General features: G+C 42.3%; 1 protein-coding gene across 1 annotated transcript in view; it reads left to right on the forward strand.

The window, feature by feature from the left end:
- The first annotated feature begins 10,269 nt into the window (after positions 1–10,269).
- Positions 10,270–26,419, forward strand: part of LOC148134807 (neuropeptides capa receptor-like) — a 32,783-nt gene continuing 16,633 nt past the window's right edge. Inside the window, exon 1 of the mRNA XM_087985390.1 lies at positions 10,270–10,373. Coding sequence (XP_087841516.1) covers positions 10,270–10,373 — 104 coding nt within the window. The remainder of the gene's footprint in view (positions 10,374–26,419) is intronic.

The raw sequence follows: 26,419 nt of genomic DNA on the forward strand, positions 1-26,419 counted from the left end.
ATGAATCAGAGAATGCCACTAATTCTGGATAACTTGCTGTAGCTTCATTTTAAGTTCCTTTACCTGATGCCCTACTTGATGCCACATGCCACATGTGATGATTAGAAATAGATAGAGACAGGGAGATAGAACGAGAGAGAATGCGAGCTTTAGGAACTGTCAGCTGCAACGGGAGGCCATAGAGTCATAGAGATGTATAGCATGGAAACAGACCCTTCGGTCCATGCCGACTAATATCCTAACCCGCTCTACTTCCACCTGCCAGCACCCAGCCCATAGCTCTGCAAACCCTTCCTATTCATATACCCACCCAGACGCCTCTTAGGTTTTGTAATTGTCCTCGCCTCCACCACATCCTCTGGCAGATCATTCCATGCATGTACCACCCTCTGCGTGAAAAAGTTGCTCTTTAAGTCTTCTTTATATCTTTCTGCTCACACCCGAAACCTCTACTCTCCAGTTCTGGTCTCCCCGATCCCAGGGAAAGGACATTGTCTATTTATCATATCCACGCCCCTCATACTTTTGTAAACCTCTATCAGGTCACTCCTCAGCCTCCGATGGTCAAGGGCAAACAGCCCCAGCCTGTTCAGCCTCTCCCTTTAACTCAAATCCTCCAAACCTGGCAACATCCTTGTAAATCTTTTCCGAACGGTTTCAAGTTTCCCATCATCTTTCATATAGGAAGGAGACCAGAATTACATGCAATATTCCAAACGTGGCCTAACCAATGCGCTTAACATGACTTCCCAACTCCAGGGCTCAAGACTCTGACCAATAAAATAAAGCATACCAAACGCCTACTTCACTATCCTATCTGCCTGCAGGTCCACTTTCAAGAAGTTTTCAACCTGCACTCCAAGGTCTCTTTGTTCTGCAACGCTCCCGAGGACCTTAAAATTAAGCGTAGGCGTCTTGCTAAGATTTGCTTTCCCAAAATGCAGCACATCTCATTTATCTGAATTAAACACGATCTGCCACTTCTCACCCCTTTGGCCCATCTGATCAAGTCCCCGTTGTAATCTGTGATATCCTTCTTCCCTGTCCACCACACCTCCAATGTTGGTGTCATCTGCAAACTTACGTACCATAACTCTTATGCTCGCATCGGAATCATTTATACAAATGACAAAAAGTTGAGGACCCCGCAGCGATTCTTGTGGCACTCCACTGGTCACAGGCCTCCTGTCTGAAAAGCAACCTTTCATCACCACTCTCTGTCTTCTATCTTCAAGCCAGGTCTGTATCCAAATGGCTAGTTCTCCCTGTATTCTGTGAGATCTAATCTTGCTAAACAGTCTCCCAATGGGAATATTGTCAACGCCTTACTGAACCCCATATAGATCTACTGCTTTGCCCTCATCAATCCTCTTTATGATTTCTTCAAAAAACTCAAACAAGACTGTGTGAAAGGTTCCTCAAATGCTGGAACAAATTTTAAACGTTCAGATTTTATTTCTGCCTGTGGTATTCCGTTTATCTGACAAGGGTGAAACACTTGGCAAAATGCAACTACATCCTTGTGTAGTGCGGGCCAGTAGAAATGTCATTGTATTTTAGCCTGTGTTTTCCTCAAGTAGTAGCGCATGCAGCACTAGCAGCACCTCCTTTCTATACCCGATTGGCAAAACGATTTGATGAATGTCTGACTATTATCATTTGCTTTAATGCATGATTGTCTGCATTTCCTCATTAAGATATCATATTTTAAGTAATAGCAGACAGGAATGCATTCATTTTCTTTCTCGGTAACTGCGCTTTGATATAAGTGTTCTAACTCTGCAACTTACTGCTGTAATTCAATCAGCTTAGTAAAGCAAAAGATGCTTGCATGTTAACCTGTTTGCTCCTTCTCTATTCCACTTTAGTGATCAAAACAGGTTTTGGATAACACGAAGTCAGTTTATTTATTTGTGCCTTTTGAACCCTCCTGCTTCAATTTATGCCTCTGTGATCTGTGGTCACGCAATCAGGAAAGATTCCTGGATAAACACTTTCCAGGTCTTCAGTTGCTTCGCCTCACGATGTCAGATCAAACACTGACATGGGAACCTCCTGTTGACTCGCCTCCCTCAGCCTCACGGTGTTAGATCAAACACTGATACGGAAACCTCTTGGAAACCCCTCTCCTTCAGTCCCATGGTGTCAGATCAAACACTGACACGGATACCTCCTGCTGTCTCCCCTCCCTGAGCCTCACGGTGCCAGATGAAACACCGACACGGGAACCTACTGCTGATTTGCCTCCATTACCCTCACGGGGTCAAATCAAACACTGACACAGAAACGTGCTGCTCACTCCCTTCCGTCAGCCTCACGATGTCAGATCAATCACTGACACATAAATCTCCTGCTGACTCCCCTCAATCAGCTACAAGGTTTCAGATCAAACAGCGACACAGAAACTCTTGCTGACTCCCCTCCCTCAACTGAAGGATCAGTGTTTCTCCATGTTGAAAAACACTTACAGGAAGCACTGAGAGAGTAGCGAAAGTGGAAACTGTATACTGGGTTGGCCATTTCAAAACCACCACCAAGAGGTGCTCAGCCTTTTGCCCAAAACGTCGATTTTACTGCTCCACGGATGCTGCCTGAACTGCTGTGCTTTTCCAGCTTCACTCTAATCTAGAATCTGGTTTCCAGCATCTGCAGTCATTGTTTTTACCTGCTTGATGGGGACCGAGCATCAAAGGGGAGGGAACATCTTTGACCTCAATCTAACAGCTGCAGACACATTGTTCAGTGACCATATTGATAACAGTGACGAGCGCATACAGCATTTGTCGAGACAAAGTCCCACTTTGACATTGTAAATACCCTCTGTCATTGTGTGACACTTTCACTGTGCTGAACGGGGCAGATTTCGAATAGATCTAGTAACTCAACTCTTGGCTGTATGTGATGATTCGGGTCAGTACCAACAGCAGCAGATTTTGGCTCCAGCACAATTTTGACCATCACTTTACACTGACCATTTAGCGAGTGCATTAACCCTTGCTCAATGGAGAATGGAGAGCGCCTGACAAGAGCAGTACCAGGTACACCTAAAAATGAGGTGAATTTACCAAACAGGACCGCATACTCACCAAATCGCGTAAACTGCAAGTCATACAAAGATTTAGCCAATGAATCACACCTAATGTCTGCAATCCTGTCACATGCAGACAGGTGAACAGTAGCAGACAATCAAACAACTCATTCGAGGAAGTGAATCCACAAATATTGACTTCCTCAATGGTGGAAGAGGCCAGCACAACATTAGAAAACAAAATACTGAAACATTCACAAAAATGTTCAGACAGAAGTGTCGGTGCAATTACCTAAATTAGTCTCCTGCAGATGACAGTCTTCAGTTGAATCGATTCATTTTTGCATGGTATCTGCAAGCGGTTGGAGAGATTGGAGAATGCAAAAGCACTGGGCCCCCAAAACATTCCATTCAAGCTGTTCTTGCTCGACTTCAGCACTGGCACCTTCGTGACAATGTTGGGAAACTGGACACACAGAGACAAAACATCAGACAATCAATGATTGCCCTATTGGTTTAGAACAAATAACATAGAGCAATACAGTAGAGAACACGCCCTTCGGCCCTCGATATTGCGCCGATCTGTGAACTATTCTCAGCTTACTCCCCCTCCACTCTATCCCAAAATCATCCATGTGCTTATATAAGGATTGTTTAAATCACCCTAATGTGGCTGAATTGACTACATTAGCAGATAGGGCATTCTACGCCTTTACCACTCTCTGCGTATAGAACCTGCCTCTGACATCTGTCTTAAATCTATCACCCCTCAATTTGTAGTTATGCCGTCTCGTACAAGCTGATGTCATCATCCTAGGAAAATCCTTTCACTGTCTCCCTTATCTAATCCTCTGATCATCTTGGATGTCTCTGTCAAATCCCCACTTAGCCTTCTTCTTTCCATTGAGAATAGACCCAAGTCTCTCATCCTTTCCTCATAAGACCTTCCCTCCAGACCAGACAACATCTCGGTAAATCTCCTCGGCACCGTTTCCAATGCTTCCACATCCTTAATGTAATGGGACAACCAGAACCGTACACAATATTCCAAGTGTGGCCGCACCAACGTTTTGTACAGTTGCAGCGTGATATTGCGGTTCCGGAACTCAATCCCTCTACCAATGAAACCTAACACACCATATGCCTTCTTAACAGCACAACTCACCTGGGTGGCAACTTTCAGGGATCTGTGCACATGGACTCCAAGATCCCTCTGCACATTTACACTTCCAAGAATCTTTCCATTGACCCAGTACTCTGCCTTCCTGTTATTCTTCCCAAAGTGCATCACCTCACATTTAGCTGCATTGAACTCGATTTGCCACCTCTCAGCTCAATTCTGCAGTTGATCCAACTCCCCCTGCAACCGATAACATTCTTCCAAACTGTCAACTACTCCACCGACGTTAGTGTCGTCTGCAAATTTACTAATCCATCTACCTATGCCTGCGTCTAAACAAATTTATAAAAATGACAAGCAGCAGTGGTCCCAAAACAGATCCTTGTGACTCACCACTAGTAACTGGACTACAGACCGAATATATTCCATCAACCACCACTTACTGCCTTCTTTCAAAAAGCCAGTTTCTAATCCAAACTGCTAAATTACCCTCAATTACATGTCTCTGCATGTTCTACAACAGCCTACCATGTATACCACGTCAACTGCCCTATCCTCATCCACATTCATAAACTGATGGAAGATGTCATCTACAGTGGCGTCATCAGCAACTCCTCATCACTAACCTGCTCACTGAAGCGCAGTGTGTGTTCTGCCAGGGCCACTCATCCTGTGACCTCATTCAAGCCTTGATTTAAAGACAGACAACAAGAAAACACACAGCTGTATTCTAGAGGTGAGGCAAGAGTCACTGCACTTAACATCATCATACTTGCATTCGACCACCTGTGGCATCAAGGATTAAGAGCAAATGGGAAAACAGAGAAAAATCTGCACTGGTTGAAGATATATGTTGTACAAAAGAAGGTGTTCGGATTTGGTGGGTTTGGGAAATGGAAAAGTAAGGCACCATACTCTTCAGGCTTGATAGGGTTGTTCTTTCGTTTGACAGAGACCTCTGGTGGCAGTTTAACTGGATAGTCATCATGCCTCAAGTAAGGGAAAGGTTATTTAAGACTTTCCTTCTAGTTATCTCAGTTAATGCTGGAATTGAACTCACACTCTTGGCATTAACCTGTAAGATAAACTAGACATCCACCTGATTGAGCTAACCAAGTCCCCACTCAGCTCCTTCGGGTAGATATTTGAATATTAATCTTTTCAGTAATGTTATTACACAGCTTTGGAGCAGACTGAACATGAAGCAAGCACGGTGGCTCAGTGGTTAGCACTGCTGCCACATAGCACCAGGGACCCGGGTTCGCTCCCAGCCTCGGACGACTGTCTGTGTGGAGTTTACACATTCTCCCCGTTTCTACGTGGGTTTCCTCTGGGAGCTCCAGTTTCCTCCCACAGTCCAAAGATGTGCAGGTTAGGTGTATTGGCCATGCTAAGCTGCCCATAGTGTTAGGTGCATTAATCAGAAGGAAATGAGTCTGGATGGGTTACTCTTCGGAGGGTCAGTGTGGACTTGTTGGGCCAAAGGGCCTATTTCCACCCTGTAGGGAATCTAAAAAAAAGCTTCCTAGATTTGATGGAGGGACACTATCAGTGAGATATAAGAGTGCCCTCTGTCCTTGGCCCAGCAGTTTTCAAGTGCTTCATAAATAGCCATTCATCTACCATAAACTCACAAGTGTGGGTGTTCGCCAATGATTGCACAATGATCACGATTTGACAATGTTCGCGATTATGCATGTATGCAAAACATGCAAGCGTGTGCACAAAAGTGACAAGTGACATCTGCATTACACACGATACAGAACTGAACCATCATCCACTACCAATACCCCGGGGATTAATGTTAACTAGAACTGGACTAACAAGATAACTAATTCTCCATGTTTGTGAAGCGTTTATCTCTGAAACGTCGACCCCCCTGCACCTTGGATGCTGTCTGACCTGCTGTGCTTTTCCAGCCCGCCACATTTTGACCTATATACATTCATTGATAACAACAAAATGTCAGGGGCTAGGAATTCGGCCGAAATAACTTACATCATGATTTTCAAAAGCCTGCCCACCATCTATAAGACACAAGTTGAATATGTGTGTTAATACACAATTCCCCCATTTGTCTGGCTGAATGCAGGTTCACTCCTCATCCACTGACACACAGTAGCAGCAGTGCCTGCCATCTCCGTGGTAATCTGCAGAAATTTACCAAGGCTCCTTACAAAGTCCCTCTGAAACCACGACCATCATAATTGGACAAGGGCAACAGATATATAGAAGTTCCATTCCAACGCTGATTTGGAAATACACTTCTGTTCTTTCAACTTCACTCACTTATGACCGACAGCACATCCAGCGGCTCAACGTGTCAGCTCAATCCCACTTTCTCAGGGGCAACAAGGGACAGGTAGTAAATACTGGCCCAATGACCTTCCATGAATAAATCAGAATGGAAAATGTTGCCGAAACATGATCAATACTGGACACTGTATTTTGTTTTTTGTGAGAGGAGGATGGTTTGTTTCAGTCAGTGTCTTGCCTGTTGTGAATTGCTAAAGTGATATTCTGTTTGAAACAATCTGTCAATTGTTCAGAGGCATGGCTTGCATACTAAGAATCACACAGACACTGACATTCACATGTCATATTGACTGGCATGGTGGCTCAGTGGTGAGCACTGCTGCCTCACAGCACCAGTGTCCCAGGTTCAATTCCTGCCTTGGGGACTGTTTGTGTGGACTTTGCACATTCGTCCTGTGTCTGCGTGGGTTTCCTCCCAAAGTCCAAAGATGTGCAGGTCAGGTGAATTGGCAATGCTAAATGCCCATCGTGTTTGTTGCATTGGTCAGAGGGAGATGGGTCTGGCTGGGTTGCTCTTCGGACAGTTGGTGTGGACTCTTTGGACTAAAGGGCTTGTTTCCACACTGTAGGTAATCTAATCTAATGTCACTGAGTTGTGAAATTGATAGAATCGTTTGAAAATGTATTCGTATGCGACTGTAGAATGTTCAAACACACAGTGTTGCTGTTCTGTGAATATGTTTGTGTGACTATTAACACACAATATTAGTACAAGCAAAATGTTCGGACATTTTCAAAGTCCTTGCACTTAAGAATAATTTACTCTTGGGTGTGATAACGAGACCCATCATTTGAAAGGCCCTTACTGTGATTTGTACACGACTTTCATCATATTATGGTCATAAAACGTATTGAGGGATTGTGTGAATAACTGTCCAGGTCCAGTTTGAAAGCTGTTTGGACAGATTTTGTAGATGGTCACATAGAAATCGTGGTGAGGCTCAGTGGCACTGTGTCTTAATTGATGCTCTCATCAATGCCATTTTCAACAGCTTTGCTGACTGCAAGATGATGTGTTCACTGATCTGAACATGAATCAGCTGTTTACGACAGTCACTGAGTTGTGTGATAGTAGGAATTGTGTCATAGCGAGCTGTGTATTCTGGTAATTTAATTATTTTACAATTCAACCAATTTTGTCCGAAAATAATGATGTTTGATTTTTTTAAAAATACATAAGAAATAATGTGATATTATCTCTTCAAGTGTAAAAGTGACCTGCCATATATTTCCCACAGACCAATCAAACAACAGTCAGACATTGTGTGTAATGCAGGATTCTCTGAGCAGGAATATGTACCAGACAACATCACCACCCTCTCTGGTCGGGTTTGTCCCACTGACAAGACGCAGCCAGGCAGAGGGGGGCAGCTCTTTGGTACATAGTCAATGAAGTGCTCAGCATTGATGTTGGATCTTGTGGCTGCTGGACTGTTCTGGGGCAGATTATGGGGGAATCAGTAAAAGGGAAACATATATTTGACCTCATCATAACCAATTGGACTGCTGTAGGTACAACTCTCCATCTGATCTATCGCCAAGACTAGCCACTGTATAGACCTTGTGGGTAGGAAGGTCCACCTTCACATTTTGTCGATCCTCCCCACCATGCCATTTAGGAACATATGTGCTGAATGGACAGACTTTAACCAGATTGGGCAACTAATGACGAGGCGTCCATGAGGTGCAAGTGCGTTTTCGGCAGCAGCTAAATCATGCTCTGCACAACTCATACAGTCTGCAACCTCACGGCTCAGCATACCTCCCGCTCTGCGGTAACCGTTAAGGCAGTGTGTTCCACTGTTGGTCAGTGAAGAATTCAGAAGGACATGCCGGGAGCAGCGCCAGCCCAGACCTTGAGATGTGGGGTAAAACTGGAGAAACTCTTATTGTCTTCACCTACAAAATAGGCCGACATGCATGCTAAAAAGCATAAGCAGCAAGTGTTGGGCAGAGCTCAATGATCCCACATACAATGGTTCAGATCTGTGTTCCTGCCTCATGTAGTCATTAAATATAATGGACATTGGAGGAGGAGGCTTCTCTCCAACAATGGAATCTCCGCTTATGGGGGAACGTCAGGGAACAAATAAAATTGTTGTATTTACAACATGGGGTGGTGATAACCTCGCGGTATTATCATCCAGAGACTATTCATCCAGAGGCCCCACGAATGTTCTGGGGATGCAGTTTTGAATCACACCTGGGCAGATGGTGGACTTTGAATTCAATAAGAATCTGGCATTAAGAGTCTAAAGTGGACCATTGTCTATTGTCAGAAAAATACCATCTGGGCCACGAATGTCCTTTAGGGAAGGAAATTGCCATCCCTCCCTGTTCGGCCTGCATGTGACCCCAGGCACACAGCAAGGTGGTTGACTCTTACTCTGGGCAATTAGCGATGGGCAAGAAATGCTGCCTCACCATGAATGAAAGAAAAAACTCAATCGTCAGCGAGAAGGACTGAGCAGGTAATCCATTTCGGCCTCATTCAGTAGGACCCAGCGTCAGAGACCACAATCCTCAGACAAATCGGTTCACTCCGTTCGAAATCAAGAAATGACTCGAGACACTGGAAACTGTGACTGAATTCCAGAGATTGCCACATCTCTAGCCAAGCTGTTCCATTCCATCAAGAACACTGACACCTACCAACAGTTTGATAAACGGCCCAACTATGTCCTGTAAATAAAAGCAGGACGCCTTGCATTGCAGCCAGTCACTGACACATCGTTGTATGGTCGACCATGTAAATGTGAAGCAAGGTGTTAGCAGTAATGTAATCAATCATCAATAACCTACTCAGGGGAGTTCAGTTAGTGTCCCGCCAAGCTCACACAGCTACTGACCACATTGCCAGCTCAGTTCGAAACAAAGGAATTACAAACCAGCAGTGGGAATAATTACTCTTAACATCGAGGAACCATTTAACAGTGTGTGACAGTTGTATCCCGAATAAAATTTTAATGATTTGGAATGTAGGGGAGGTACTGTCCTGTTTGGAATTATCACCAGAAAAAATATGATTTTTGTCAGTGTCTGTAATTGGAACTCCAGGAGAACTCTGCAACTATTTCTCAGGATCGAGAATGTTCAACGCTCAATCTTTTCCAGGTGCTGCAATAGCCTTCATTCAATCATCAGGTCAGACGTGTGAATGTTCACTGATTATACCATTCCTGAAAGTGTCCATATTCAAATACAACAAGCACATTTGTCAGCAGTAATGTAATCAATCAGCAATAACCTATGAAGGGATGTTCAGTTAGTGTTCTGTCAACCTCACACAGCTCCTGATCACATTGCCAGCTCAGTCTTACAAATGGCAAGTAATGTTCACGCAACGTAAATATTCGACAAATAAGACAATGAAGGATTAAAACATCCTTCTTTGATTTTAAGTAGCATGACTGTCAGGAAGTCTCAGCACGGTGTTCATCAGCATCCTTGGTGCTATCGTTGACCAAACATTTCCCTGGACAGGCTACATTTGCAACACTGTCTTCAAGAGCAGTTCAGAGGCTCGGGATTCTGTAGTCATTAACTCACCTGCTGATTCCCCAAAGCCTGTGATGGATTGCATCCCAGGAATAAGCCAGGACAAAACTAGCCCATTTAATTGTTATCACTTCCACGGATATCCATCTCCTCCATCACTGATGCTCAGCAGTAGCACTGTATACCATCTACAAGATTCACTGCTGTCTTATCAGGCAGCACCATCAAAATCAACTGCATCGAGAAGAACAGACAGGCGGGTACTTTGGAAAATTTACGAACTGGCTTCTTTATATGGTCAAAAGTGATGACGTTTGCTCATGAGTTCACAATTCTCAACTCTTCAGATCACAACATCGGTCCAAGTGTAGCAAAACCTGGACAACAGCCAATCTCGGGGGCTGAAAAGTGGTAAGTAACATTCGTGGCACACCAATATCAGACTAGGGCCATCATCAGCCATCTCATCGCTATTCAACATCCAAACACATCACCATTGATGAGTCCATTGGCAACAACATTATCAGGTTTCTCTAAGAACATGTAGCTGCGATAGTTGCAACATCAGGTCAGAAGTTAGGTATTCTGTTGCTAGTGACATTTCTCCTGTCTTTCGATAGACTGTCTACTATCTCTGAGGTTCAACTCAAAATATGATGGAATAATCCCCACTTTTATGAATAATTGCAGCTCCAACAGTACTCAAAGGAATTGACACGATTAAAGACGAAGCAGCCCATTTGAATGATCCCAATCCACAATCACTCTCCCCCTCCAGGGCCGACACTCAGCAAAAAGGTTTGAGAATGGCACTCCTTAGACAGCACCTTCCACCCTCATTGCCACACTCATTACCATTGGAGATGGAGATTGGAGACGGTTACAGAGAGTGGTGAACGCGGCCAAGACAATCACAAAGGCCAACCTCACATGTGTAGACCCTATCCGTCAAGGAAAGGCCGCTGCATTCTCAAAGATCCATCCCGCCCTGGAAATGTTTTTCTCCAACTTCTATCATCGGGGAGAAAGTACTGCACACACGCACCTGTCAGTTTTGAAACAGTCACAACTCTACTGTTTTACAGCACTGATTGTCTCACAAACTATTAACTTTCGCCTGTACCTGTATTTTGTTTTGCCGCTGTTTACCTATTATTTACTTATCTATGCTACTTAATTTTGCGATCTGCCTGTATTACTCGCAAGACAAAGCTTTTCACTGTGCCTTGGTACAGTAAAAATAATTGCAATTCAATTCAATCTGGAAGGAAAAGAGCAGTACTTAGGGAATATTGATCATAATTCATTCGATTCGAATAAACGAATTGTAAAGAGACAATTAGACTAAGAACTCGAGTCTTTGTATGACCCTGTCTTGTTTCATTAAGCTGAGAAGAGATCCATTCAATTGAATAGGAGACAATAATGACAACATAAGTCAGAATCTGAGGAGTGATAGATATTCTGAGGGAGATTATTATGGCTCAGACAAAACATATTCCCAAAAGTAAAAAAGGGATCAGGCTGCTAAATCCATAACTCCTGGAAATCTAGAAACACACAGAACAGGAAAGGTTACATCAGACAGTGCCAATTCAATACTACAGAAACCTGAGAGGAGTGTGGTCTGTGGAGGGGTGAGACTCAAAATGAAATTAGAAAGCAAACAGTATGTGTGAAATGATGATGGCAAGAAATATTAGCCGATCTTTCGCAGATTATTTTTCAATACAAAAAATGAAAATGTGTTCAGAATATAAAAGGCAAATAATAGAAACCACATGTCAAGATTTGTTTTGGTTCTGAATTTGGCTTGAAACTAAAAGGGAGCTCAACAGTCTGGCTTATTTTGATGAATCTGGGGAGAACTGTCTGAGAAGCCCATCAGACCATTCTCAATGTTACTGAATTTAAGAATATGAGATCCAGTCGCCGAGACAGGATGGTAACGATGGAGAAAGTCAGGACTGCAGATGCTGGAGAGCAGAGGAGCGAGTGAGTTGCTGGAAAAGCGCAGCAGGTGAGGCAGCATTCGAAGAGCAGGGGAATCAAATTTTTGGGCGTTTCCTGACGAAGGGCTTATGCCCAAGACGTCGAATCTCCTGCTGCTCGAATGTTACCTGACCTGCTGTGCTTTTCCAGCGCCACATACTCGAAGGTAGTAATGATTGAATGTTTTGGGAATCTTTGATGACAAGAAAAATTGTGAGCTCAGTCAAAGAGAAAAAGGATGTACATGAAAGAAACTTGTGGCATTGGAATGCCTTAAAAACACAAAAACGAAGCAGGGAAAATGTAAACAAGGAGTTAGGGCGAAAAGGGATCAGGAAATGTATTTGGCAAACAGGATTAAGGAAAATTCAAAGTCGGTTTATCAGGATTAAGAGTTTAGCCATGGAAAGACTCGGTCTACTCAAGAACAAAGGTGGGAATTTATACGTGGAGCTGAAGGAACTGGGTGACGTCCTGAACTAATACTTTACGTTGGTATTCATAAAGGAGAAGGACATGGTGGATGATGAGTCCATAGAAGGTGATGTTAATATTCCAGATGTTTTAGATATTAAAAAAGCAATGGAGGATGCCCTGGGCTTTTTGAACAGGAATAAGGCGGACAGGTCTTCAGGATATCATAGGATCAGTCCCAGAATACTGAGGGAAGATGGGAGTAAATTGTTGAGGCATTTTGCACACTCGTCGGATGGTCTTCAGTCGCAGGAGAGGTTCCAGAGAATTGGAGAAAAGGTAATGTTGTTTCTCTGTTGAAGAAGGGTTAGTACAAGTGATTTCAGGTCGTGACTCATGTATCAGCGGCAGGAAAATTATTGGAGATTCTTATCGATAGAACTCACTCATATTTGGAAACATATAGACATATTAGCAAAGGGCAACATGGCTTTGTGTGGGCAAGATCAAATCTCTCAAACATGATTGAATATTTTGAACAAGTCACAAAGGTGATTCATGAGAGCCTGGAGCTGGAATTTCTCAATATGGACTTTAGTAAGGCCTTTGATTTGAATCCTTAAAGCAGGTTCAAACAGAAGGTGAAGTCAAATGGGATCACAGTGAGTCGGTAAGGTGGAGAGAAACATGCTTGGTCATAGAAGACACAGTAGTAGTGGAAGAGAGCTTTTTTCATTGGAGATCAGTTAATAGATTGGGATCATTAGGGTGATGGCCAGAGGATACAGAAGGATATATGTTGGCTGGCGACTTGGACAGAGAAAAAGCAGATGCAGTTTAATCAGGACAGTTGTGATATGATGCAGTTCAGAAGGTCAAATGCAGTAGTGAAGTATAAAGTAGATGGAAAAACAATTAGTCAACGGGATCTCCGTGTACAGCTCCACATTTCCCTGAAAGTGGCAACACGGGCTGATAAGGTGGTCAAGAAGACTTATGGAAAAATTGCGGACAGCCATATGAACATACAATGTAAAAGTTGGCAGGCCATATTTCAGCCGTATAAAAATGTAGTTCAGGCACATTTGGAACATGTGTATAGTAATGGTTGCCACACCAAGAGAATGATGTGTGAGGAGTTACCAGATATACATTTTCAAAATTATCAGAGGCATAGATAAAGTACAGTTAGAGATGTTTCTTTTCCCAGAGTATAAATATCAATGACTAGGAGCCAGAAGCATTAGTTAAAAGGGAGAGATTTAAAGTGAGATATGATCGGCAAGTTTTTATTCCAGACAGAATGTGAAAGTGCATGGAATTTCTGACAGAGGTGAAGATTTTAAAAAAGCTACGTTTAAAAGGTATCTTTCCACAGCGTTGAGTATGTAGGGAATACATAGAAGCAAAAGCTTTCTTTTTAGCTTTAGAAAGGCAAGATGTGACAGTACAGGCTTGCTTGGCTGAAGGGCGTATTCCTGTCTTATTATGTTCTTAAAGAAAAGATGTTAGCAATGAAGTGTCACAAATCTGGTTCCTTTTTTTTCTAAAAGCTGTTCCTTTTCTCAAGGATACTGTGTCTTTGACTTTTTTCAGAGGGGTCATAAAACTTTTCTGGTTCTTACTAGATTAGTTTGTTACAAAGATTAAAAGGTATTGAGTGGCCTTCTTGTTTATACGTGAACAGATGAGACTTCAGCTCAAAGGGCCATGTTTTAGAAGTGACCTGTATAATGAAAGGGGAGTGGTCGGCTCACTAACTGAGCAGTTCAGAGCACATCTAGTTAGCAGTTCAGCTGTATGGGAACAGGCTGCTAGACTTTCTCTCACTCCTTCTGTCCTTCTAACTTTACCTTGTAAGTATTTGGCCCATTTTCACTGTTTTTGAGGGGTTTGCTTATTGGGAGTGTTGTGCATATTCAGAGCAACATAATTGAATACAGTTTGGATAGAATGAGTTTGATAGGGATTCCTTATTCTGTTTTTTTTTGTGGTTCATTGTGTAATTTTGCGATTTTATTTTGTCTGCTAAGAAATCTAGAGGTCAACCTAGCTATCTTATTCCAGGTAATTTTCATGGTCCACTTACCAAAACAAATTGCAAAGTTATGATCTGGACTTACCTGTTCATGAATGTTCTGAGTGGTCTGGCCTTGTCCATAACAGATTGGCAGCTCGTTGCGGGATATTAAACAGCGAGTGGTAGGTGCTAGCGTCTTTATTTCTGGTGTTGGTTTGGTTGGGTAGACATAGCATAGGATAGTAATGTTTCTTTGAATCGCCAAAGGTTTCTAGATTTGGATGTGGTGACATTGGAAGTTTTGCAAAAGGTGACTTAAACCAACTTGCATGAATTAGCAGACAAGCTGTGGTTGGAACTGCCTGCTTTTGTGAGAAAAGTAGATATAAGTACATCAGGACCTCAGCAGTTAAACTTTCTGGGGAAACCTTCAAAATAGATACAGATGGCAAGAATGCAATTGCAAATGAAGTGGCTTGATGGAAAAGTGAGAGATAAGGAAAGGGAAGCAGAAATGAAACTTTCTGAGTCACGATTAAAAGCAGAAGAGAAAAAAAGAGACAGCAACAGAAGACAAGGAAAAGACAAGAGCAGCAGAACAGAGAGGAACACAGAGAGCAGCAGTAGAGAAAGCAAAGGAGAGAGCGTTTTAACTTGAGAAACTGACATTGAAATAGGAAAGACACCTTAAAAGACTGGAGATAAAAGCTGAAGGTAGCCTTCGCGAGGAAGTGGTGTGAACTCATGTGGAAGAGCAGTGAGGTAAACAATAAGGTTAACAGCTGAAGTGGCTGTTGTTTATGAACTGATCCATAAAACTCGGTTTGATTTTCAGAATCCATTTCAGTCCATGAAGGTCAGAAACTGGCATAAAGAGAAACCTCACGTGGAAAGGGAAAGGTAGATATCAAAGAATATCATAAGGAAAACTTACGACAGGTTAAAAAAGAAACCCTTGACGGGGACAAAAAAGTTAAAACGCTCTGGTATTTTCATTGTAATAAAGTTGGCCATACGAAATCACTGTGTTGGAGGGCGAAGAGAAAGCTAGATTTAGGAAAACCAGCCAACCCTAGATGCCTGTTGGACTAGTAACAAAAAGCACAAGGGAAGTTAGACAACTGCCTCAGAGTGCACAAGATGATTAGAGGTTGATTAAGGAGGAAATGTCAGATCTGCTCAAAACGTATACATGCAAGGGTAGAGTTTCTTCATGTAGGCCAGGAGCAGCAGTTAAGGAGGTTATAATGTGAAGGGACACAGACTCCTCTCACTCTGTAGTGCTGAAGAATGATGCGATACGTACCCCTGACAGACTATTGCCACAGAAAATACTGTTAACAGTAATTCATGGCGAGACAAAAAAGTACTCAATTATGTGAAGTGAGGTTGGAATGTCCAGAGAAGAGTGGAGGATTTGTGGTAGGATTGCTCGACAAGTTCGCAGATCCAGGAATGCAATTTGTCCTTGTAAATGACATAACTGATTAACCAATAGGTTTGCTACCTATTCAAGTTGAAAAGCCAATGGAGACACAGGCAGCTGAAGATCTGGCGAATGTTTATCCAGGAATTTTCCGTGATTGAATGATCACAAGAAAATAGAGGTACAAGTTGAATCAGGAGAGACCAAAACGCAGAGATAAGGAAGCTGACGCAGTGTAATCCAAAACCGGCTTTGATCACTTAAGTGGAACAGAGAAGGAGCAAATCGGTAAGCATGCAAGCATCTTTTGCTCTGATTAGTTGATTGAAATAGATCAGAAATACGAGGAACTGAAACAATTACATCAAAAGGCAATTTAAAAATAAAGAAAGAGAATGCACTCCGTGTGTTATTACATATCAAATGATTTCTAAAAGAGGAAATGGAGACCATCACATATTCAAGCAGATGAGACATGGGCGGAGATTCATCAAATTGTATGCCAATCAGGTACAGGAAGGAGATGCTGGGAGTGGCACATGAGATACCACTTGGAAGTCAATTAGAGTTGGGGAAAACACAGGCTAAAATGCAAAGACATTTTTACTGGCCTGGACTACACCAAGATGTAGTTGAATTTTGGCAAATGTGTTATATACGTCAGCAAATTGGAAAATCACAGGCAGTAATAAAAGCTGCACCTTTAACACCTCTTCCAACATTTGAGGAAACTTTCACAAGAGTCTTGATTGATTGCGTAGGCCCAGACCACAAACAAAAAGAGAGAATAACCATTTATTAACAATAGTGGATGGGTCGACGAGATTTCCAGATGCAATCACGTTATGCAACATCACTGCTAAAAGGTTTAGAGAATAATTACTTTTTCTTTTTTACTCAATACGGACAGTGAATTCAGTCAAATAAAGGATCAAAATTCACATCCGAACTATTCAAGGAGATAACGGTTAACTTGGAAATAAAGCTATTCAAATCTACTGCGTAAAATCAGGAATCACTGGGAGCACTGGGCATATGGCATCAGACATGAAAAAACATGTTGAGGACTTATGGTCAGGATTATCCAGATAATTGGAGTAAGGGAGTTCCGTTTGTAACTTTTGTGATCAGAGAAGCACCAAATAAATGGAACAAATTCAATACAATTGATTTAATTTTGGGTCATGAAGTAAGAGGACAGTTATAATTGATTAAAAGCAGAAATTAATAAGTCAGAATTCAGCGACCACCGGTTTGGACCATGTGGTCAAATTTTAGGGAAAGATTAAATAGAGCTGGAGAGTTGACGGGATAGCGTTTCAAAGTACCAAGCATACAGTGAAACAGTACCGTCAATGAAAAATGCGGTACTATGGTTAGTGGGATTGAATGGATTTTACCAAAAGTTTGTGCCAAACGTTAGTACTGTGGCTGCTCCACTCACCGATTTGTTGAATTAGGGCAACAAGTTTCAGTGGACGGCGGACTGTCAAAAGGCATTTGACAGCCTCAAAAACTGTGTGGACCACTGCCCCAGTATTAGCCACACTGGACTACACAAAGCATTTCAGGTTGGCTATCGATGCCAGTAATGTGGGTGTCGGCGCGGTGCTCCGGCAGGTGGATGACCAAGGGATATAATGATCCATTGAGTATTGTTGCAGGAAATGGAGCGTTCATCAACAGAAGTGTTCAACGATGGCGAAAGAGACTTGCTGTTGGCCTTACAACATGTCAGAGTTGACATTAACAGCAATGCATCTGAGACAATCGTATGCACTGATCACAACCCATTGACATTTGTGGAAAAATATAAGGACAAAAATGCCAGAGATGGAGCTTGTTGTTGCAGACATTCAATCTGACAATTCGTGCATCTGGTAGTTCACAAAAATGTGATTATCAAGACTTGAAGTGGTACAGAGGTGTTCAGTGGCGGGTGTGCCGTGGCCTGAATTCGAATGGGATTGCGCATGTTTATAGTTACTGTAGTGCATATGCGTGTTTAGACTACTTAGCGGGATTTGATGGGTTAAAATAAAGCTATCTTTTGGTATTGATGGTTCTTTCATTTTTAAGGGGGAAGGTGTCAATAAGCCCATTTTTTCAAAAAAGCTGTTCCTTCGCTCAAGGAGACTCTGTCCTTGATTTTCTCGGAGAGGCAATAAACTGGCCCGAACTCTGATCAGTCTGGTTTGGTAGAGATGAAAAGGATTTTGAGAATCCTTTTTTTTTGTATGTAAACAGTTTAGACTTCACGCTAAAATGGCCATGCTTTCGAAGTGACCTGTGTAAAGAGAGGGGATTGGTCAGCTCTTTTGCTAGCTGAGCTGAGCAGTTTCAGTTCAGTTTTGAACTAGGAAGTTGAATAGGAAGCTGTGTGGAAACTCCTTCGACTTTCTGTCCTTCTAACCTCAACCTGTAAGCATGTGTTCCATTTATACTGGTTTTTAAAAGGATTTTGCTTATTGGGACTGTTGCGTGTAATCAGAACAGCATACTTAAGTCGAGCCGGGTCGGCTTAGTTCTGTCCAGGTTAGTTATTCTGTTCTTTGTGTTTCATTTTGTAATTTAGCGAATATATTTTTGTCTGTTTTAAAATCTAGCAGTCAACCTAGCTAACTTATTCTGGGTAATTTGCAAAATTATGGTCTGGGCCTGCTTGCTTAAGAATGTTTTGAGTACTCTGGCCCAGTCAAGAACACATGCCTCACACAAAGATCTATTGATTTCTTGTGTGCCACTTAAGCAACGTTATTCTGCACGTTGGACCCAATCGTGAATGGAGCTGATAGACTTCTGAAACACATGAACTCTTTCCTTGAATCCGCCATGCACTATACACCGTGAATGTCAGCTCCACAACTTCAGGATTTGAACAGAATTGTACAACTACATTGATGGCAATCAGGAACGCAGTCCGCTATGATTGTGAATGACTCGAAATAGAAATTACCTTGTAATTGTTTTTAACATTATTCTGACGTTTGACAGTAAATATTCATCCCTGCAGATTTGTCATCGCTTTATAATACCCACTTTTCCATTTTCTAATAGAATAAATGCACTCATTTCTTTTGTGCAGTTTTATGATCGTCTCATGATGAAAACAATGCATGAATAACAATAAAGTACTTTGAAATGATTCATATAATTTTGCATACAATGTAAAACAATAATTAAGTAGAAGGACTTTGAAAATATACAATAATTTCCCTTGCACGAACATTGTATGCAAATATTCACATGTAATCATTTTCCTCTCAAGTCCAAAAATGTATCGACATTTCTAAAATCCAGGTACGAGGACAATTTGAATTATCCTGCCTTATTCACAACTGAGAGGTGTGGTATGTGATTGTCAGTGGCCTTGTGACGTTAGCTGTATGGTCCATGCCTCTGAAAAACTAACGTTATTTCAAATAACACATCCCGCCAGCTGCTCACAACAAGCAATACAATGACTGGACCCAACCAGCCTGCTCTACCAAAACCCAACACTTCGTGCCATATCTTCATATAGGATTACAAACATTTATAAAATGTGTACATCTCTAGTTATGCCAGGATTCATTTCACATTTCTTCGAGTCTTTTGTGAAGATGTTGGTGAATTGCCTTCTTGAACATTTATCTCTCTGTGTTAAGGAAGTCCTACAGAGAGATTGGAGGACAATTTTGAAACAGTGACACTGAATAAACGGCGACAAGTTTGCAAGTTACAATGATCAGTGCTTTGGAACAAAATTGAACATATTGGTGATCCGATGCATCTGCTGTCCATGCCTTTCTCGATTGCCGTTAATTGGAAAAGTACTGTAAAAGGCGCCTTGGTAAATTCTGCAGGGCTCTTGTAGATAGTAGACATTGCTGCAATTGAGTGTCGTTTGATGAGAGATAAAGCTGCATTGATACAAGCAAACGGAACAAGTACAGTAAAGAGTTAAATGCAGAATAATTCTCACACTCCACTGCCCCCATTGTCTCTCCAAGACAGGGACAGTACAATTTTCCACTCAAAATAAAGAAAATTGGATATTAGCCCTATTCAAATTTCAAGGGCACTTTCAGCATGGTTTAAAATATTCAGCAGATCAACTACCACTGAAGGCCAGGAACAGCACGGGATTAGATCCAGAGTGAATATTTCAACAGACCAGCGCTTCTCAAATTTCCAATCTACGCAAAGCATGGGGATATATATTAATTTAATCAGGCCCCGTATTGTGCACATCAATCACTGAAGGACAAGTACAGGACAGAAAAAGATATAAGGTAAAATACCATCTAAATTTTCCGACATCAGGAATTCTCAGAGCAATTTAATTGCAGCACCAGGCACAGATTGAAGGACACACTGCACAGTCCCCATGAAACGCTGAAGGGCAAGTAAAACATAAGTTTAGATGCAGAGTAAATGCCATTGTACACTATCGCCATCAAACAGCTTCAGGACAGGCACACTATTCTCCAAGGAATACCCTCAAGGTCAGGAGAAGCACATTGTTAGTTAGAGAGTAAACATCCTTCTCTTTTAAAGTAAAACTAAGTGGAAAAATACCTTCCTACTTGCTGTCCACATCAAACACGACATAATAGATATAGCATGTAGATAGTTACAGCTGAAGATATCGCTGCATTAGTTGTTTCCAAATTCACAGGTCTATTTTAACATGCAATTAAATATTTTCCAAATCATGCGACAGATTGTTTCCATCCAACATTCCCATATATAGCACAAGGTACGATGGAACTAATCTCTCTCTAATCTCCAAATGAAAGTAAATTTCCTTCGGTATCACGCCATTAGACACTGGTATGGTAGAGACAGCAAGAGATTAGACAGTGTGGTGTGCACCCGCCATTGTTTTAAACTGAAAGTAAATTTAAATAAAGCTCCCTCCATATTGATTGCAAAAAAAAAAACGCATTAGGACAGGGACATGTTTAGGTAGACAGTAAGGGTCCCTCCACTCTTTCAAACTTGGAGTAAATTTCCCTGTACGATTTCTTCACCAAGCAATTTCATAGCAGGGACAACATAGGAATAGATAAAGAATAAAGCTGTCTCTGACATCTCCGCCATCAAAAACTGCAATGATGGTCATACCATTGTGTCAGATACAGAATATAACTCAGTCTGCACTGTCCCCACGATGCAGAATAAACCTCCCTCGATAGTGTCCTTATTGAACAGCGTCCGAAAAGGTACAGCACGTAGCTCGATACAGCAGTATGTTGATTCTGCAAGCTGATCCATCGAACACTGTCATGATAGGCATACCGTAGTGTTCTATACAGAGTAAAGGTAATCTACTCTGGCCCTTTTCAAATATACAAGACATATTCAACATCGTAAATATTAACTAAATCAGACCCAACACTGTCCTCATCAACAGATTTCTGAATAGCTGCAGTGCAGCATCACATACAGAAAAAAAGCCGATCTGCATTGTCATCATCAAACACTGAGGGGCAATACAGCATGCGAACTGGGGTGGCACATTGGCTCAGTGGCTAGCACTGCTGCTTCACAGTAACAGGGACCCAGGTTTAGTTCTCCATCTTGGGTGTCTGTCTGTGTGGAGTTTGTGCATTCTCTCTGTGCCTGCCTGGGTTTTCTCCTGGTGCTCCGGTTTTCTCCAATAATTTGTGGGTCAGGTGATTTGGTCATGCTAAATTGACCAGTGTAAGGGGCATTTGTCAGGAGTAAATGTAGGGGGATGAGTCTGGGTGGATTACTCTTTGGACGGTCGGCGGTCATCATTGGGCCGAACGGCCTATTTCCTTACTGTAAGTAATCTAACTTAGTCGACAGAGAGTGGAGCTCATTCTGCATCAAACCATATTAAGTCATTCAGGGTAAGTACAAAGCCGTGTTAGGTATAGAGGAGAGCAGCCAGCGACGTCGTGCTTTTCAAACCCAAGGTCATGTTCAGCTTCTACTCTTTCAAACTGAAAGTCAATCATCTGCCACTCTTCTTACGAGAACGTAAACTACTTTTTTTTTACAGTTTTAAGCTGACAGTAAAGAACTATTCACTGTACCCCCATCAAACACTCCTTGGACAAATGCAGCACGGAGTCAGATACAAATTAAAGCATCCTTGAATTCATCCCAATCAAATATTCCAAGGACAGGCCCAATATAAGATTCGATACAGATTCAATCTCTATCAACATTGCCATTCGTCAGTTACTCACAGGACAGATAGATTTCTTGTTACGGTTTGAAGGTCGTATTAACATTTTTACCCCATGGTAAACATCGGGTAATTATTAAATAATCACTTGTTCTGTCCACATTAACAGGCGAAGGACAGATATATCACTGTTTTAGGTACAGACTATTATCTCTTTCTGCATTGTCCTTATGAATTCTGAATGAACTCACAGAGTGTTAACATTTGCATGTACCTGTATTTTGGTTTATTGCCGCTGTTTGCACATTATTTACTTATCTATGCTATTTAACTGGGTTCTCTGCCTGTATTGCTCGCAAGATAAAGCGTTTCACTGTGCCTTGGTTCACATGACAATAAATTCAATCCAATTCAGTTTATTCATTGCAAACAATCCCAGAACAGATTCAGCACGAGGTCATATGTAAATTGAAGCTTCATCTCTCCTCTCACATCAAACATTCCCTGTACATGGACAGTCAGACTCAGACACAAATTGATCCCCTGACTACACTGGCTCTTGTAAAATGTACAGGCCATGTGCAAAGTCAGTTCAATTTAAAACAATCAACCCCCACACAGCCGCACTCTAATACTCCCAGATCCAGGACATCACAGAGCTATACTGCTGGATGGTGCATACTTCCCAGTGCTGGTCAGGTATCTCATCGAGGTTTATTGACCAATGAATTTGCTTGGGCCCCACATCTTCCGGTACGAGAAATGTGTCTCGTGCGTGTTTCTCAAACAATGCACTCGTGCGATTGCTGCAGCTGCTGAGATGGTGTAATATCTCGTCTGGTTTTGTTGATTAACACATTCTTGTGCAGTGTAAAGCACGTTATATTGGACAGCTATTTGTTTTTTAGATCAATGCACTGGTATAATCGCCACAGTGTTCTGGATAGATTGCCCGTTGTATTTACTAAAACACTAGGCTAATCTGCACATGCCTCCGTGCTGAATAAGTATTTCACCTGGATTTCCTAGCATCTGGGCTGGCTCTATGAGGTGGATTGAGGACATGGTTCTAATTGAGCACTTCTGCTGATGTGGCAATGCCTCTATTTTATGTTCTCAGTCTTATGATTGGACCCTCCACAGTCTAACCCCTTCACCTAGTCGCATTTCGCTGTCTACCCCATACATTTGCAGTTTGTTATCCATTGAATAAATGACCATTACCCTCTACTGTCCTGTATCCTTTTCTGGCCTTTGGTGTTGAACCGGCTTCCACTGTTAAAGAGAGCTGAAACAACAAAAACAAAACATAGCTTTTTCTTTCATTCATTTCGTGTTATCCTGCTCGTTGCTTCATTTGGTACACAGTGTTGTCAGTAGCCTTGACACACTTGTAACTAGTTCTATGCCTGCCGATTGTACGCTTGTCCCTCTACTGATGGTGTGTTCTGTAACATGGCGTGGTAAGGGACCCCTTTCAATTCCAGTCTCCAGCAACTGTGTGGGGGTTGCATGCTCTCCCTGTGTCTCAGTGGAGTTTCTACCTAGTGCTCTGGTTTCGTCCTACCATCCAAAAGATGCAAACGATAGGTGGATTGGCAATGCTAAATAGCACATCATGTTAATGGGTGTGTAGATTAACTGAGGTAGGCATGGGAAATGCGGGGAAGCAGGTCGGCAAATGGATCTGTGTAGGATGCTCTTTGGAGGGTCAGTGTGAACTGTTGAGCCGAATGTCCTGTTCCACAGGGTGTTGATTGCATTCTATGGAAAACATAAGGAAGTGCTATTGATTCAGGCAGCCTTCGAACATGGAGTTAAATGCTGTTTGACTTGGTCTTGCTATTGGATTTTTTTTGAAAAATTTGGCAATAATTTCCAGGTTGTCGTGCTGAAAACCACTGTGCACATTCGGGAAAACCAGAGGCTTTGGGTGACCCACTTTGGATAGGTCATAGTGATTGTTATTGAAGTATTTGATTCTGAAATGTGACCAATAAATGAAACGGATCAGAGAATTGTTGAAATTGGAGGAGCAGAATTAAATAGGCCGCTCATGCAAGCTACTCATTTACATTTGTTTGTGTCAAGCCAATTCTACCTCTGTTCTAGTGGAGAGTGAGCATCCTCATTCAGTTTCTGGTCAACAAGACCATGGAGGCTCACTGGCCTCGAGACTTTGATTGTAACAATCCCGAGCAGTTGAATGACTGCCTGCTGTTTCAGTGCCCTAGGTTGTTGAAAATGGATGTTCTCCTCCCACTGCTGAGTAACAGGCTCACATTGCTACGTAGTCTCCTCCTGCTGCTGTGCAATGGAATTGATGAACTGAATTGCTTCTTCTCCTTACATCTTCTATTGAGTGAAAGCTTTTCAATTTTTTCTGCAAAACATCATCAAAACTTGAAGAATGTATTTGAGCGTTTTTACCTGTAATTAAGCAAGCAAGCTGAGTGGCTGTGCATGAGAAATATTTGGGAACCTGAATGGCATTCTCCTGTTGATGTGTAACAGACTAGATTGACTGGAAAGCTTCCTCCTGCCCTTCTGAAACAGGCTGAACAAACCAAATAGCATCCTTCTTACTGTGTGTAAGAGACTCGAGAGGCTGAATATCTTCTTCTTGTTCCCCATACTCGGCTCAAGAGATTGAGTTGGCAGGCTGTGTTCCTGTTTCACATTTTTGGTAGGCTAAATGATTTGCTGTTCCAATATAATTGCAGGTAGGCTGAATGTCCTCCTGCAATTCCTATGTCATGGGCACGAGTGGCTGAATGATCTTCGCATGTGCTCATGTAATAGACTCGACAGGCTGCATGACCTCTTCCTCTTCCCATTAACAGGCTTAAAGGAACACACTTTTTCCCGCGTAACACTCTCAATGAGCTGAACGGCCTCCTATTATTCTTGTGTAATAGACTCAAGACGCTAAACGTAACAGGGTCGACGCATATAAATGAAACATCAACCCCCGCATTATGAATAACCCTCAAATTGTATCAGATGATGCTCCTTTCCTTCTCAGTTACAAAAAGAAGTGCAAATACTACAACATACTCCAGTGTTTGGTTACTCCGGGTCAAGTCAGCATAAGGAGAGAGGGCGTGTTGGGTATTCCAGAAGGCATTTATATTTGGACCCAGGTCGAGATGGGATCTATGCCAGGTTAATGAGAGGAAATAGCTGGGACCTTAACAAATATTTTTGCAGCACTCTTAAACATGGTTGAGGTCCCGGAGGACTGCAGACTTGCTAATGTTGTCCCCTTCTTTATGGAGGGTCATAGCGATAGTCCAGGTAATTGTAGACCAGTCAGCCTGACGTCAGTGAGAGGGAAAATGCTGGACAACATACTGAGGGGTAGGATTTGTTCCCATTTGGAAGAAAGTGGGCTTTTAAATGATGGACAACTTGTTTTTTTTGCAGAGAAGGTCACGACTTACCAACGTAATAGAATTCTTTGAGGAAGTGACAAAAGATTATTGATGAGAGAAGGGCTATAGTTGTCATGTGCAAGAAGTTCAGGAAGTTGTTTTATACTATTCACACACTGGAGACAGTGAAGTGGCATGGGGTTAAGGGTGTCCTAGCTGGATGGATAAAGAAGTGGCTGTGCAACTGGAGACATGGAGTAGTAGTGGATAAAAGTTTCTCAAGATGGCAAACTGTGACCAGTGATGTTCTGCAGGGATCCGTGCTCGGACCACTGTTGCTTGTGAGATGCGTGAATGATCTGCGGGAATGTATAGATGATCAGATTAGCAAGTTTGCAGATGACATCGAGATTGGTGGAGGAACAGATACTGGAGGGGGCTGTCAGAGAATACAGCAGAATGTAAATAGATTGGAGATATGGGCGGAGAAATCGCAGCTGGAGTCCCTTCTCGCAAATGCGAGGTGATGTATTTTGGAAGATCCAATTGAAAAGTGAACTATGCAGTAAACTGAAAAGGATGTGGATGCATTGGAGAGAGTGCAGAGGAGTTTTACCATAATGTTGCCTGGTATGGAAGGCGCCAGCTAAGAAGAGACATTGAGTAGATTTGAATTATTTTCATTAGAAAGACGAAAGTTAAGGGATCCTGACTGAGGTTGCCAAAACGATGAGAGGTACAGACAGGATGGACAGCAGGAAGCTTTTTTTTACTCGAGTAGGCGACTCAATTACTCGGGGTCACGAATTGAAATTGAGAGCGAAAAGGTTTTGCGGAGAAATACATGGAAAAAATCTTGATGCAGAGGTTGATGGGTGCCTGGAACGCATTGCCAGTGGAGGTGGTAGAGGTGGGCACGATAGTGTCATTTAAGATGTATCCAGACATATACATGAAGAAGCATGGAGCAGAGGGATACAGATAAAGTAGCTGACAGAGTTAGATAGAAGATCTAGATCAGCGCAAGCTTGGACGTCCAAAGGGCCTGTTCCTGCACTGGAATTTTCTTTATTCTTTATTCTTTGTGTC

The sequence above is a fragment of the Chiloscyllium plagiosum genome, unplaced genomic scaffold (assembly GCF_037043375.1).
Source record: "Chiloscyllium plagiosum isolate Xiang-an unplaced genomic scaffold, Cpla_swu_hap1 HiC_scaffold_52, whole genome shotgun sequence".
Taxonomy (NCBI): Eukaryota; Metazoa; Chordata; class Chondrichthyes; order Orectolobiformes; family Hemiscylliidae; genus Chiloscyllium; species Chiloscyllium plagiosum.